The sequence below is a fragment of the Atta colombica genome, unplaced genomic scaffold (genome assembly GCF_001594045.1).
Source record: "Atta colombica isolate Treedump-2 unplaced genomic scaffold, Acol1.0 scaffold68, whole genome shotgun sequence".
Taxonomy (NCBI): domain Eukaryota; kingdom Metazoa; phylum Arthropoda; class Insecta; order Hymenoptera; family Formicidae; genus Atta; species Atta colombica.
This window is the reverse complement of record NW_017259559.1, coordinates 747688-763054: the sequence shown is the minus strand read 5'-3', so window position 1 is coordinate 763054 and position 15367 is coordinate 747688. Positions and strand designations below refer to the sequence as shown.

The 15367-nt window shown below is 31.6% G+C and overlaps 1 protein-coding gene across 3 annotated transcripts; it reads left to right on the top strand.

Moving 5' to 3' along the window:
- The first annotated feature begins 8815 nt into the window (after positions 1–8815).
- On the top strand, positions 8816–15180 carry LOC108692268 (uncharacterized transmembrane protein DDB_G0289901). Of its 3 annotated transcripts, none has more exons than XM_018200445.1 (6): positions 8816–8890; positions 9701–9846; positions 11648–11761; positions 12661–12964; positions 13189–13421; positions 14772–15180. In XM_018200445.1, the coding sequence occupies exons 2-6, from the start codon at positions 9739–9741 to the stop codon at positions 14778–14780; spliced, it is 768 nt and encodes a 255-aa protein (XP_018055934.1). In that variant the 5' UTR covers positions 8816–8890; positions 9701–9738; the 3' UTR covers positions 14781–15180. The 3 variants fall into 3 exon arrangements, with proteins under 3 accessions (XP_018055934.1, XP_018055933.1, XP_018055932.1); XM_018200444.1 differs by lacking the exon at positions 14772–15180 and adding an exon at positions 14471–14712 and having other exon boundaries at positions 13198–13421; XM_018200443.1 differs by lacking the exon at positions 14772–15180 and adding an exon at positions 14471–14712.
- The last annotated feature ends 187 nt before the right edge of the window (positions 15181–15367 follow it).

Here is a 15367-nt window from a genome sequence, read left to right as displayed (position 1 = left end):
TATATATATATATATATACACACATATATATATATATATATGCGTCATCAAAATCCGAACAAATTTCAATTTCAATTTTCTGCCATATTGTGCCTCCGCCAGAGATTGTTGTTGGCATCCGAGAATGGCCTAATGCTTCTAGTAAACAATCATATCTTCAAAATGGCTGCGATGTTAAAACCAAGCGCGGAGTATAATCGAAGAGCGATTATTGAAGGCTTTCGCGCTGGGTGCTCAATAATGGAAATAATTCGATTCTTTGGATATCCGAGATCAACTATTTATGACGTTGTGGCAAAATATACACCTTTAGAATAGTCCAATGAAGGTTCCAGTATGCCAGCGAGGAAGAGTTATTCGAAAAAACGCACCGCGAGGATCCCCGTAGTCGTTGAAAGAGCTTAAGCGCTGATTTCGGATGGCCTAGGGCAATCGTTGCGAAAATTAGCATCGATCGTTAGTGTAAGCAAACCAACAATGCGTCGAATTGCCGAGGAGGATCTTCGTACACATTAAAGATACGACAGATGCTCTCTGAAGCTGCCAGGACAAGCCGAGTTGTTTGTTCCCATTCTGGCCTCCCAACAGCCCAGATTTAAATCCCTTGAATTACTACGTATGGAGCGTAGTTGAAAGGATCACAAACAAGTCTTGGCATTCTAATGTGATGTCATTAAGGATCGCTATTGAGGCAGCATTCGTCAGCATAGACAGCGCTACATTACAATATGTGTGCGAACGTTTTGGCCGAGAATAGAGGTCGTCGTTCAAGCTAATACGGGATATATCGAATAATTGTACTCTACAGGGATCCCCCCCAAGTGCCATATAAGGATTTTTTGTAATATTTTAAATTGTAATAATTTAAATTTTCATAAAAATAAACATTTTGTTTAAAGAAATTATTCGATTCCGGATTTTGATGACGCATCCTGTACATGAATTTAAAAATTATAAAGAAAAACATACAATTACATTAATTTTATTAATTTATTAATAATATATACATTAATAATAAATTAAAGGGAATAACAAAATGATATTTAGTGTTTTCTTTCAGTGGCAATGATGTCAGTGCGTTGCAATAATAAATAGCTCAGAATATATTAGAATAATGCTTTTAAAATTGCTTATTTTACTTTTCCATACTAATTGCATTCAGAAATCATTATATCAATTAAAAAAGTAGCTGCTTCTACTGTGTATAGTTAAGATATTTGTTATCACCTGAAATTCTAAAGCATACAATTGGATGATGAAATTAATGTCCTGTTTTTTCTGATTGATGAACTTCATGATAACATAGTTGTACTCTCGTCCACTATCCATACTAGCAGAGATCATCCCTATTGAAAAAAAATCACGTCACTTAGTTGCATGATAAAATTATGTAATTAAAACATGTAAATTACGTTATTCCAAATCAGTATGTGATTGTTTAAAATTATTTAATTTGAAAAGTATTCACATGATGTTCTTTTTCCTTCTATTTTTACCATTCAATTCTTTAAAATTCGATAACTATTAAATGATAGATGAAATTATTTCTAATATCTTATGATTTTTCACAAATTACATCATTTAAAAAATCACCTACTGAAATAATCCTACTACTTTGAAATAATCCATTACATGATTTATATGTTTAAATTATATGATTTCATCATGTAATGTGACATGATTTTTTTCAGTAGGGACCTTTTCATCTATTGGTTCAATTACTTTAACCACAGTGATAAGATCATTTATCGAAAACATTAATTATGGGAAATCTTCCACATTAAAACTCTTGTCAATTTGAATCTTTATGTGAGTAAAATTCTTGATAGTGTTTTTTCTGAGGAATGCATATGTTCTTGTACAGACATTTGACTTATTTTGCATTTGTAAATTGCATCACTATTGCTATTGGAAAGTTACTTGAGGTCTATTAGCATAATGCAACAATCGCTGATTGCTCGGTTTATCACATAATCCTTGTTCTGCAAAAATACATTCCACGAAGGAAATATTCTGATCAATACAAACTCATCATAAGATAATCAGACAATTTTTTTTGGTTTTTTAATACATCACGCGCGCGCACGCACGCACGCATACACACACACACACACGCGCGCGCGCGCGCACACACACACACACACACACACACACACACACACACACATACACATACACGCACATATTATGTTTTCTAAATTATAAGAGGCGTAAAGAAAATTGTTAAAATGTGATCAGATTAAGATTGAAATTGGATTTGAATTTAACCAATAAAAAAAAATCAAGTAGTGAATATTATTTTTGATTAATCAAGTTCCAATCCAATCTCAATTTTAATTTCTAGTCTGAGTTTTATCATATCATTCATCCTTTTGCCTTTATGTTCCTCTTCGACACATAATGATATTCCAATATTGATCGCCGCAGTGATATTATTTTATTTACTCTTATTCTAATGTAGAGTACATTAACTTTACGTTAATTCAGGAAAATCGAATGTTGCATATCAAAAATATGTTAAATTTATTACCTCTGTTACGAAATAGGTAACATATCTTGCTAATGTATAGATTACGCAAATCTAGTAGATTTCTACAACGGTACGATGATCTAAATCTGATTGAAACCTACTATTATTTGCATGTCTTGATTATTATCTTTCTTTATCCCTATTAGCTACATATCTAGTTTATTGCGGACTATATATATTCGTTTCTTGCACAAAGTGGAAAATGTTAAAGATTGAATCTCTGTTATGCACTCTCACCTCACTTAATGCGCGTGTTTGTTCAAACGTAGTTATGAAATGAATTTCCGGAGCAAAACATACGACACGGGCTCTCTCCTCGGCATATCTTTATTATTTAGTGCGAATAGATTTAATCTACGTTCTCTCTCTTATGTTAAAACTTTATGTATTGCTACAATGATTATTGTATCATTAATCGCTAAAGATAAATAATCGAATTTCTATTGAGAAAGTCGCTGACGGAAGAATAAAGGCAGACGCATTGCAAGATAGATGCGATCGACTTTTACTCTCGTTTACGTGAAGACTGCTCGAAACACGTCACGTCCATTATAATAAATTTCTCAGTGCATGCTCGATACGGCTGACGACGACAGTAGAGGAAGTTTCGTAGGCACAGTCGGTCGGAGAAAGTAAAGAACGATATTTATTTGGGTTGCACGACCGAGATTAAACAACGGATGTCGCGTCATCGGACGCTCGTGTCAAACGCACGCACGAACGATCCGACACGTGCTGCCGGCGCCATTACGTAAAACCGAAGAAATAAATTAACGCGACTTTGAATAAAACACCGCAATAATGTTGCAACATAATAGGATATTTTTTTCGATGTATTTTAAAATAACATATTAATAAAGGAGAAAATACTTTCTGAAATGATGACTCTAAAAATGACATATGTTTGTTAAAAATTTATGTGACATATATTTGTTAAAAATTGCATAATGTGACTGTATTACGTAAGCGTGAAGATACAATTATCTATTTATTATAATTCATTCGTTATATCATCTTATTAGCACTTCAGAATAGAATAATAAGCACGCTCTTTAAGAACATAACGTTTTTACGTAACGCTTTTACTTTTCTCTCTCTGCATTTCACTCTCGCGGGGCGTTTACAAAATTTCTATAAAATAAAATACCAGAACAAGAAAAAGGCAAATGAGAATCAAACACTTGGTACGCATAAATTAGCAACCTCAATGTAGTGTTATTGTTAAAATAAATTACAAATAAATTATTCGAGAATAAATTACAAATAAAATATGTCACACAATATGCATAGAAAAAAAATGATTTTGCTGAAGTATCTAAAATATTTAGCTAGATACAAATCTGAAAATAATTATATAGGACGCTTAAACTGGTTGCTACAATATCAAAATATTTTACAGCATTACTCATCATGTTAGAAATTTCAATTATTAGTCAAAAATTTAATTATTATACAAAATTATATTTTTTATGTGGCTATGTTTTTAAATGTTTCAGGAAAATTGTTTCTTCTTTATACTTTCATTCGGTGTTCCCGAAGAATATTCGCTTCGTCATAATTCTAAGAAACATACTTACATACCAGAGGTACAAGATTGTTATATGAAAAATCGCTCAGATAATCTACTTCGCGTCGCATCTTTATTTCCGGCCAATTGATCTAGCAATCCTATCATCGATCTGTCAACGTGTGACAGGCCTGTCATGCGCGTCATGCGACGCAGAAATCGCTTCACCGTAAATCTCCTCGCCCACCTCGTCATCGTCATTCGCGTCGCCTCGGTGACGCGTTCGTTTCGTGCGGCCAATTTCCCCATTGCAACTTTCTTCGCGAACGGCGAACGCATGACCGCTCCTCGCCTTCGTTCCGGCGGATAGTCGCGTGTATCAAAGTTCCGATCGATCAGCTGCGTCGCGAATAACGAGTTCTTTATTTCGTTTCGGGAGTTTCTCCCATGAGACGTCCACTTCGCCCACCTTCGTATCGCGATCGATGATCGAGAGGACGTTCGTGGTAAAGGTCGCGATTGCGCGAGTGAATGATCGCTTGAAGCGATCACAAGTGACACCATCGAGTGGTGCACGTCATCAGTGAACCATTGCGACAATTTCTTCAAGAGTGCATTTTGCGGTTTTGGGGCCGGCAGAATCGAAAATTGCTGTCTGCGAGAAGAAAGTGACTTTGAGAGACGTAAAGGTATGTGGAATTGCGGAGACATAAAGCGAAATGAATCAATAAACAATAATTGCAAGGCAAGTAATCTTTAAAGTTAATTAGACAGGTCGATGTGCCTCTGTGACAATAATGGTGCGAAATGCTGAGTAATAAATGCATCTAAACATTTTTATTTTTATAAATGGTACTATTGATGAAATCTATGTTAATGTCATCTTTGCGATGAGCATTTAAATTCAATTTTACAAGAAGTGTTTATTTATATTTTAGTTGATCTCATAACAACTTTCGTTAATTGATTAAATAAATGTAAATTATTCTTGTTAATTTATATAAAATTTATATAAGTGAAAATTATACATCGCTGATCGATTAAATTTCTCGATTAAATTACAAGAAAAATTAGGTGCGTGAGCTGAATTAATTAAACACGAAACTTAGCCATGTCTTGATATATTTATTGCAAGAAATATTTTAAATTTACTTAATTAAGAAAAAATTTGACAAACGTGACAAGAAAGATATCGTGAAAGTTGACATCCAAGTGCATTTAAGTTTCGTGTGTGTTTTCGTAATTCGTAATCATAAACTGCAAGTAGGTTATTCTTAGAACAACTTGAAATTGTTGCACTCTTCTGTCAGCAAAGCGCAAAGAATGATTACAAAGTTAAATACATTTAATAAATGTATAGATAAATAGTTACAATATATTAGCATTGCTTTTGAAATATGTACATTGTTGTTGAAAGTGCGCGTATGGCGCAAGTTACTTTTTCTCATTCATATGCGACACCACTAGAACGTTCGATGCAATGTTTAACACGTATCTGACACTCTCATAATCGTATCCTGGATCTTATAGATTAATTACGTACAAAAAACAATTGCATATACAAGGATACTGCTATATTATCTCCTTTTACTTCTTGGCCTCATTTGAATTTTTTCTTAAGAAATTATGGCACATGCGTTATGAGAGAATCTAAAAATAAAAATTTCAAAGAAAGAAGATTTGTGAATATGACAATCCATTATTCCCATTACACTTCCGACAAGATTTCGATTCTGTTTTTAGGGAATGAATCATACATATGTATCTTTTTATGTAAGCCGGACTTCACGTGAATAACGCGTGGGATTTTTTGCTTCCCTTTTTACTTTTCTCCTGCAGGATTATCGAAGTGTGTTACTCTCTCTTCTATTGGAAAGTCACTCGATGTTTCTTCGGTTGCGGTTGAGATGCCGTATTCGTATGAACGTGTGTTCGCCGCGTGGCGCCACACTTCATGATCGGCTGGACAGTCTGACTACAGAATAGTCTTACTACTTAGGCAGCTAATAAAGCCATCATACAACCAAACTAATTGATTTTAATCGAATACTCTCGGACTCTCGGAAATAAAATATTCCGGTGGAAAAATGATTTAATGCTTTTCTCTCGATTTCTATCGATTATATTGATATTCATGTATTTTATGCTAAACAATTTTATTAATTTAATCTAATACAAATTTTTAATGGCAATCTTTTATTTTGAAGTTAGATTATTGTATTGTTAAATAGTTGTTTGTATCATATTCAATTGCGAAAGACTATAGTGTTTTAGTGCATTTTTGACGACCTGATTTCATCATCATATAGCGGATATAAATGGCGATTTTAAATGGCAACGAAAAGAATCCATTGAGCAATTGTCCTAAAAAAGTAATGGCTAATTGATACAGAACATATGTTTAAAATAGATTATCGCTGTTTTAATTTACATTTATAAATGCAATCCTAAATCATATATTCCAATCGTATATTCCAAAGATGCATTATCCAAATTCTTGATGTTAAGAGTATTTGAGGTTCTCGACAAATTTGTTTTCTCATAAAATTTTCTTATAAAATTCCGATTATTTGGAATTGTGCTATTTATTGCACTCAGGAAATAACAAAAATATATCATGAAAATTGTTAATCTATCTGTATTTAAATGTGGAATGTCGGAAACAATTAAATTTAAATATATAACTGTAAGTTTTATTGAGATATTTAAGTTTAATTTAAAAGTTTTTATTTTTTCCAATTAAGCGTCAAATAATTTATAAGGATTATTTCTGCGAATTACGTATGTGCGCAATATGAACAAATTTAAATTTTTTCCTGTTTACTCCAAAAGAGAGAATATCCACAAGAAACATGAGGGTCATCTGATTAATTTTAATCAATTACTACATGCTGCATTTCTAAAAGTGCATTTGAAATTGAAACGCTGCCTTTTAAATTTTGGTCAAGGCAAAAGGAGAGTTTATTTTAGTTAACAGCTCTTAAGATCAAACCAGTGAGCATGATAATTACGAACAAAATCTAATGCGTATAACGATAATTAACTAACAATTAAAAAGATTGAAATAATTAATACGATGTTAAAGTAACATTTTCTTAATTGTTACAGTTTCCCAACTTTTTGTTGGCAAATTGTCAAAGATTACAACATGATACAAATATTGTAATACATCATCTCTTTTATTCGCAATTTCTAAAACGATGTGTCAAGCACATTTTTGCAATACGCAAAATAACGAAAATAAATGGCCCAATTTGAATAAACTATTTCTTACGTAAACTATATTCTCTAATTTCATACGTAAGATAATAGCTTGAGAAAGTTTGAACATAAATCATAAAACTTTAAAATTATGCAATAAAAGCATTAATATTTGTGCATATTACATATGCAAATTTTCAATTTTAGATATTCACACAACTGAATGAGAGAGAGAATATTAAAGTGATTTAGCTCTTTTTGATTAGCTATTATCTTAAACTGTGTTATTGAATATGCATTCTATTGAGTTACACAGCACCTGTTGTAGATACGTTGAACTACATAACTAAAAGTTATGTAGTTTCTATATTACTTAATGCTATATCTCTTCTTTTTACTACTTTGGGAAAAAGATGATATGAAAAAATCAATAATATCTTTTCTGATGTTTCAGATTTTATTATTGTTTATGCATGAGCGTGATGATTATTGTAAGATTGGCCATTAAATTATGAGTATCGATTACTATTGCCATAACAAAAGAAATAACTAATTCAAAAGTGGAGAGACTTTGAAACTGACTCATCAATCCTTACAAGTCTGCACTGTAAAAAGAATGTGTAAAATTACGTAAATAATATGTAAAAATTATACAATATTTATAATGGAAATATATAAAATTGTTTTTACAAACATTAATATTTTTACTTCTGTAAATATATTTTTATATTTTTAAATGGAAGATATTACTATATATAACAATATAATCTATTTTATAGTAATATAAAATTTAATAATTTAGTAATTTTTTTATAATAATACAATATTTTATATATATAATAATATTTATATATATAATAATATATAATAATACAATAGTAAGTATTTTTAATGTAAATGTACACATTTTTGTAATATTATACGTACAACATAACGGTAAATAACATAAGACATTATATTTGCGCTTTTATATTTGCGCTTGTTCACACATATCAATAATAACTTAAAAAAACTGTACATAAATTTGTCAGCAAATTATTATTTAAATATTTTTATAAACATAATTTTAGTTGTGTAAATTAACTTTTTTGTAAATTATTTAATTTTAAAGAAGAATGATTTTATTTGTAACTTTTCTTACATGTAAATATACATCTTTAGTAGTGAGTTCAAAAATTATTCATTATAATCGTTATAATTTTACATGAAATCTTTTACATTGTGTATGATGATTGTATCTAAAAGCGACTCTTTCGAATCGGACTTTGACCTTTGTCAGATATAAGTAGCAGTAATTTGCGAATTTGCAACTGTGTAATTCAGTGCTTCACGAAGTGAAGCTGAAGTGTTAGCCGAGAGAGGACGACAGAAGGAGGAGGGTGTCTCATTGGTGAGCGCTGTAGATGATGTTGGCTGCTGAGCGGATTTCGCGAATAGAATGAATTGGAGGGCGCCCCACCTGCGGGAGGCGAGGCTCGCGCAATGAACGATTCTTGATTCTCGAAGGGGCACACATGCTCGCCTTCGTTTCCCCTTCGGCTCCGTAAGACATCGGGACCTCCTTCACCGTGGTCCTCAAACGAGCCTCGCACTCCGCCAGGTACACAACTCACGCATTTGCTCGCTCATACGCACTCGCTGCACCGGCACTCGTAAGTCCACGTAATCCCTTCACGTACGTTCTGCTTTGACTGCCACGTGACTGATGCGCTCGCTAAGATCTCATTGAGTTTTCTATTCTATTTGACGAAGGAATCTGTTTGATTTCAACGAACTGGTATAAACACGTGTTAAACATTGTTCTCTTTTTACTCACATTCTTTTCTCTCTTATTATGTATTTAAGCGATTATTTTACAAGCTGATCACTTATCCGTTCTTATCAATTACATCCTACTTACTTACTCGACCAATCATTTATAATTTGACAGTCAGATTAAAAGCTGCTTATTACTAACAAGCCAATTTCTTTGAAATTGCAGTATACTTGACTGACTATTTTATATTCTATAACATATATTCTATAACAGTCTCTAACAGTCAAGTCAACTAAGTGACAGTTGTCAATGTTTATTATTAAACATTTTTACAAGTAAACAATTTTCTTTCTCACAATTTCTTTCTGTGATATTACAAAACATAAATCTTTTTTAGTAGTTGTTGTTATGCTTGGAATGAGTTTTCAAAGAAACATTTATAAAAAGTTTCATAAAATTTCAATTTGCATACATTGAATTTATATAATACGATTTGCCCGCATTTTATTTTCTTCATTTCATGGAAATGTTATCAGTAATTAATTGATAAATAGTTACAAAAATCATCTAGCTAAAAATCAATCTTTAAATGCTTCCAAGCTCGCTCAGACACCCTTTCACTTGAACAGCTAAGATTTACTTTCGATTTTATTACGTATACCGGGAATCTTGCCGCCTTGTCAGACAGCTTTTTTTATTCATGCAGATTAAATTGCAACCAATCTACCAAGTGAAGAAGACACAATGCGGATGTTATGTGCATTTTGTGGATTGTTTCTGGTCATCACCATTGTCAATTGCAATCCTGTTGATAAAAAAGACACGGAAGAAGATCTCAATCCGCTGAACGAAGTAAGTTGTTTATGTTTAGTCTTTCATTAGAAAAAAAAATTTTCAAAGATTATGAAAATGAACAAATCAGAATTTTCTGATTAAATCTATTATAATTTTAATTGAGATAAGATTTAATTGAGATCAGATATCTGATATGATTAGAATCTTCTGATCGTTTATTTTTAATCAAAAAATTTTTTTTAGTGTCTTAAAGTACTGAAACGATCAAAATGTTACATATTAAGATATTAAATGTTCTCTGATTTCTAGTCGTGTATATATCAAGAAAAATATCAGAAGGACGAATTGTACTTCAAATCTTATTTAGAAAGAAAGAATGAAATGGAAGAAGAGCTGCGATCGCGCACTTCGCTAACTCTAATGAAGCGATTTGAATGCTGAAGTACTTGCAGAAAGCTATTGTCGATCTCTTATGTCGAAAGCGAAGTTTTACTATGCTACTATCGCATTTTCTTAGAGGTTTTTAAGAAGTCAAGACACGAAAGACATAATTGAATTACCAATAAGATTGATGTACTTTCCGAAATTAAATGGACGAGAATTTGATAGTCTACGTTGCGAGATGTTGCATTCTTCTTTTTTTTTCTATAAGCGTAACACACCAATTAAATACGCTGTACATACCTTCACTCGATGTAGAATGAAACATATTAGTGGAGAACAAAAAACCAAGTTTAATTTTTAGCAACGAGAGTGAAAGTAAACCTTGAAAAAATTATCTATTCGATAATTTCATTTTAATTGATTGAGGAAGTATGCAATCGATAGGAGAAGTATTTGGGTCAGTACCAAATCTTGTAGCTTATATAAATATTTATCTTGTAGATTAATTCAGGGGAAAGTATACTTTTCATTTTATGCTTTCTTTCCTTTTTTATAGCAAGAAATTATATTTAATTTTGGAACAGAATTGTATATTTATACATTCATATTTAATTTATACTTATCTTTACATATTATTTATATTTACATATTTTAATATTTAATAAAAAATTGATTGAGTAAATATGAGCATCATAAGAAAAAAGATCATTCGTCGTTGTAGAAAGAGTCAAAAGGAAGACTAAAGGAAGGTTATCTCATAATATAACTGAAAGCATTATGTTAGCTAAATCCGTTGTAAAAATGATACAGAAATAAGAGAAAAAGAGAGAAAAGAGACAGAGGACAAGGGATATACGAAAAAGTGAGAAACATGATCCCGGAGAACGAGTTAAGAGTGAAAGTAGTCGGCGCTACCTGTACGAGTTTGAACACGCTAGAGACGGATGAACGCTTGTAACGAAATTCTTTAAAACGTGCCACGTGCATCGATTAACGAATATGTAATGTTGTACATCGTCATCGTTATCGCCATTCGCGATCACGCGTTAATGTAACCGCAATATGATTCCACTTGAGGAATCCGCAGCACAGATCGACCTCGAGTCTAGAACGAAAGCAGCATTGCATAATGAGATTGCATGCACGTACGAAATTACAATTTAGAAAACTACATAAATATTGCGCGAAGTGCGACTGTAATAATTTTCCATTTTTTCTGCCAGACATTGTACTCCGTGTAAATATTTATAAACAAGTTATCTCAATAGTATGTAATGAAATACATAATACTTGACTAATAAATAAAAACGCATTTGATAAAGCCTAAATGAAGGAAACTTTTTCCTGTAAAAACGCATTTCATCATCATCATTTCTTTTTTCCCTTGATTATAAATTTTAGCTTTAATTTGTTACTTCATACTATCTCTTTTAATTGATAATCTTAAAGTAGTTTAATTTTACTGTCTGCATAGGTTTACGTAATCGAAGCTGATGATGCGACCGATGGCGAAAGGGGCGATAGAGACAAGAGAAAGATTGGCATCGGACTTGGAGTATCAAACGGCATCATTAACTTTGTGTTTGACGTAAGAATAATTAATTAACTTTTTTATAAAATCTACATATACATGTCAAAACACCTTGTGAAGCCATTAATGTAGTAATTAATATAATTAAATATGTAATTAAAATCGTACCTCAAATGTAATGTATCTTCAGGACTGGGAAATAATGCGTTACTTGTAACGCTTTTTGTTACTTTATCGCGGTAACGATTATTGCTTTTTTTATCTGTAACAGTAATAAATTCAGCCGTTACTTTTATCATTAATTCCTATTATTAGTTCATTTATATCATTAATTCCTTTATAGCTATTCAATAGATTGCATTATTTTTAATTGAAGAAATATTTCAAGAATTTAAATATAGAATTTATAAATATTAAATTAAATATTGAAAAATATTTTATACTTCATACATTAAACTGCATTCCAATAGTGCCAATACTGGAAATCTATAGTATACATATAGTATATATGTAAACTAATTTTCAATATTGGAAGTAAATATTGAAATGCACTTAATAACGATATTAAGGTTATAAATACATTATAGTTAATAAAAATTTTTAATAAAAACTTTATTTGTAAATTACAACTTGATTTTCTGAAAATAAACATATATTATATATATAATAAATAGGTTAATATAAAAAATTACCAAAAAAGTAGATATAAGTTTATGAAAATAGCGTGTTTTAAAATTAGCTTAAAAAAGTCTTAATATTAATTTTTACAATTAATATTAATTACTAAATAATGTAATTTTTTAATCTATTATCTTATTTTAACATTAAAAATTCTGACATCTATTTTAAATTTCGAACCCTTGTTTTTATTATTACTATTTTAAAAATCTTCATATGTAATGTAGATACAATAAATTGTTACTATTAATTTCTTTAACAAATATATATTTTTGTAGAAAGTGGATTCCTTCATAGATTCAAAAACGAAAGCGCTCGCAGTTCTTGATGATTCTAACAAAGAGAAAAACGCTGTTTTTGGAATCGACAATAAACATTCGGCTACATCAGAGTTCCTCAACAAATTAGTGTCTCAGAAGCTTAAGGCTGCGTCGGGCAGCATTGGGCCCCTCATAAACAGTGCGGCGACATTATTCTCAGGGGCTTCAGCTGGCATCTCGAAGGCTTTGGTCTCGAAAATCGCACCATTAAGTTCGCTTTCTGGCGGTCTTTCTGGTGGTTCAGGTGGAACTGATGGTGCAGGTGCGTGAAATTGTGAGATACTTTCCAATTTGTATATTCGATCAGTTTTTAAGCAGATATTTTTCACATATGGGTAAAAAATTTTCAAATCCAATAAAAGAAAAATCCTGTGATCATATTTCTGGTGAGAAGAATTATTTGTAAGATATTTTGCGTAATTAATATTTAACCTTTGATATGTATAACCTTTGATATGTATCCTTTTAAGATAGCGTTTATTGTAGGACATGCAGATGGTAGCGCAGGATCTTCCGGATCGGCCATCCTTGGCAATCTCTTGACTCAAAAGATAGGTTCTTTGTCGAGCCTGAGCCAAAGTAGCGGCGGTTTAGGCAGTTTAAGCGGCGGTAGCAGTGGTACCGGTGGGAGCTCCGGAAGCGATTCTCATAGCGGAAATAATGGCGGTACGAGCGCTGGCGCTGGGATCAATCTCGGAGCCTTCGCCAATCTAGCAGGGGTAGGGTCGCAATGAGTTAATTTTACTTTTATTTCTATGAACTATTTCTTTTTTATACTTTGGAGTCCCTTTACATGTCGTCCCTGTTCTATGTCTGATATATAATGCAAGCTGTCTCTGCTGGAATATGTGTCTCCGTAAGAAAGCGGTATATGTATATTACTTTAAAAATATGGATAACATGACAGTTTTTTTCCTAGAAATTGATCGGTGAACATTTTTTGAACTTAACAAACTCGGACGAGGGTGACTGATGGCGACGTTGCATGTAAGGCTATCGCTATTTGCAATGATAATAATTCAGTGCCATATCATAATCAAATAAATTTTTAATAAATACTTTTTTAAAGTATTCATATTTTAATTAGCACTATACTATATAAGAATCCTTAACTATTTTTATCAGTCTTTTCTTTTATATATTTATTCATTCATTTGCATTTTTTTCATTCTTTTGATTACTATTGCTTATTTTCTTTGATATATCTTAATTATTAATTTTTCATTTTATTAGAAAAATGTAATACATTTAATAAAATTGTTAATTTTGTATGGTAAAGCTTTAGTTTTTATATAACAATTAAATTTTATATAACAATTAAATTAATTGCATTCAATAGACAAAGCAGTTTAATGAGCGCTTATTAATTTTTATTACGATTGGATTTTATTATACTTAGATCTAATGAAGAATTAAAGATAAGAACCAATTACACACACACACACATTAAATCACTGAGCGCTCACTGAGCTATTTTGTTTTCTGAATACGATTATTATAATATTAAAAGCATGCTATTTCTATATTCTATTGTTGCTTCCTAATATCTTTCTCTGTTCCTTGAAATGCTACCATTATATATAAGCAATATAATTAAATAAAGAACGTGCTTTGCCAATCCCATCGATACGCTTCATTAAACCTTTGGCTATACGGCTAATCGATGTTGCCAAAATATATCCCTTTTAACCTTGGAAGGCACCTTCACGAGAACGAAGCCTTCCGATAAACTATATGCGCCACTAAAACAAGTATTGTATACAAACAGTACGATTATACACCACCACAAGCGGCATATTAAGCGGCTTAAAGGCAGGTGCGATAACATGGGATGCGGAAAGGGAACATTTGACTGCGGACATTAATACCTGGACCAACGAGCAGCATTGTGTGAGAGAAGAAACTTCTTTGGAGAAAGAAAAGCGACAGACAACAAACGAACGTTAAATATACCACGAGAAAATGGGACGGACAGTCAATGGATTTTCGATGGAATATGTGGGCGATTTCACTTTCAATGGAATACATTGGCATTCCATATAACACGGAATGTGAATTTCTGTTTCTAGCTGGGCTGATAATTGGCAGAACCTCCTTTCTCTCTTCAGAAGCCCTTTTATAAAATATTCGTATTTAAAGAATCCAAATGAAAAATTAAGGAAAAAGAGAGAAACAAAATTCTCCAGGAAACTCTTCTGATGAATCAACACTTCCGGCCGAATCGTGTGGATTGCGCTATGTCTAATATAAATTATAGAAGAACTAGCGGCGTCAATCGATTTGCCACCATGAAAATTGTAAATAATTTAAGAGTAGCCTTTAAGGGTGCGATAAACTCGTATTCGAGGACTATTAGCTATGTGTAAGCGATGTAAATAGTACATTCAAATGCTCCTTGATACGTAAAGCAAAATGAATACAAAAGATAGTGATGATGGTGTGATATAATGTTGATGTCAAATAAAACGTACAATTATATTTTTGTCTACTATATGAAGTGAATTTTAGAGTATCATGAAGTTCCTAATGTATCCCTTCCTGCATATCTTTATTATATTTTAGGATTTATATACATTCATTTTGATATCTTTTAATCTATGTTTTAATCTACGTTTTTTTTTAATTATTAATTGAATATTAATCTTGTAATTAAAATAAAGAATTA

What these genes read in the sequence shown, in the direction of transcription:
- LOC108692268 (XM_018200443.1), top strand. Translation starts at nt 9,739, where the DNA reads ATGCGGATGTTATGTGCATTTTGTGGATTGTTTCTGGTCATCACCATT. An exon ending in ATCTCAATCCGCTGAACGAA is followed by an intron (nt 9,847 to 11,647) that starts GTAAGTTGTTTA and finishes CTGTCTGCATAG; the next exon opens with GTTTACGTAATCGAAGCTGA. An exon ending in TCATTAACTTTGTGTTTGAC is followed by an intron (nt 11,762 to 12,660) that starts GTAAGAATAATT and finishes ATATTTTTGTAG; the next exon opens with AAAGTGGATTCCTTCATAGA.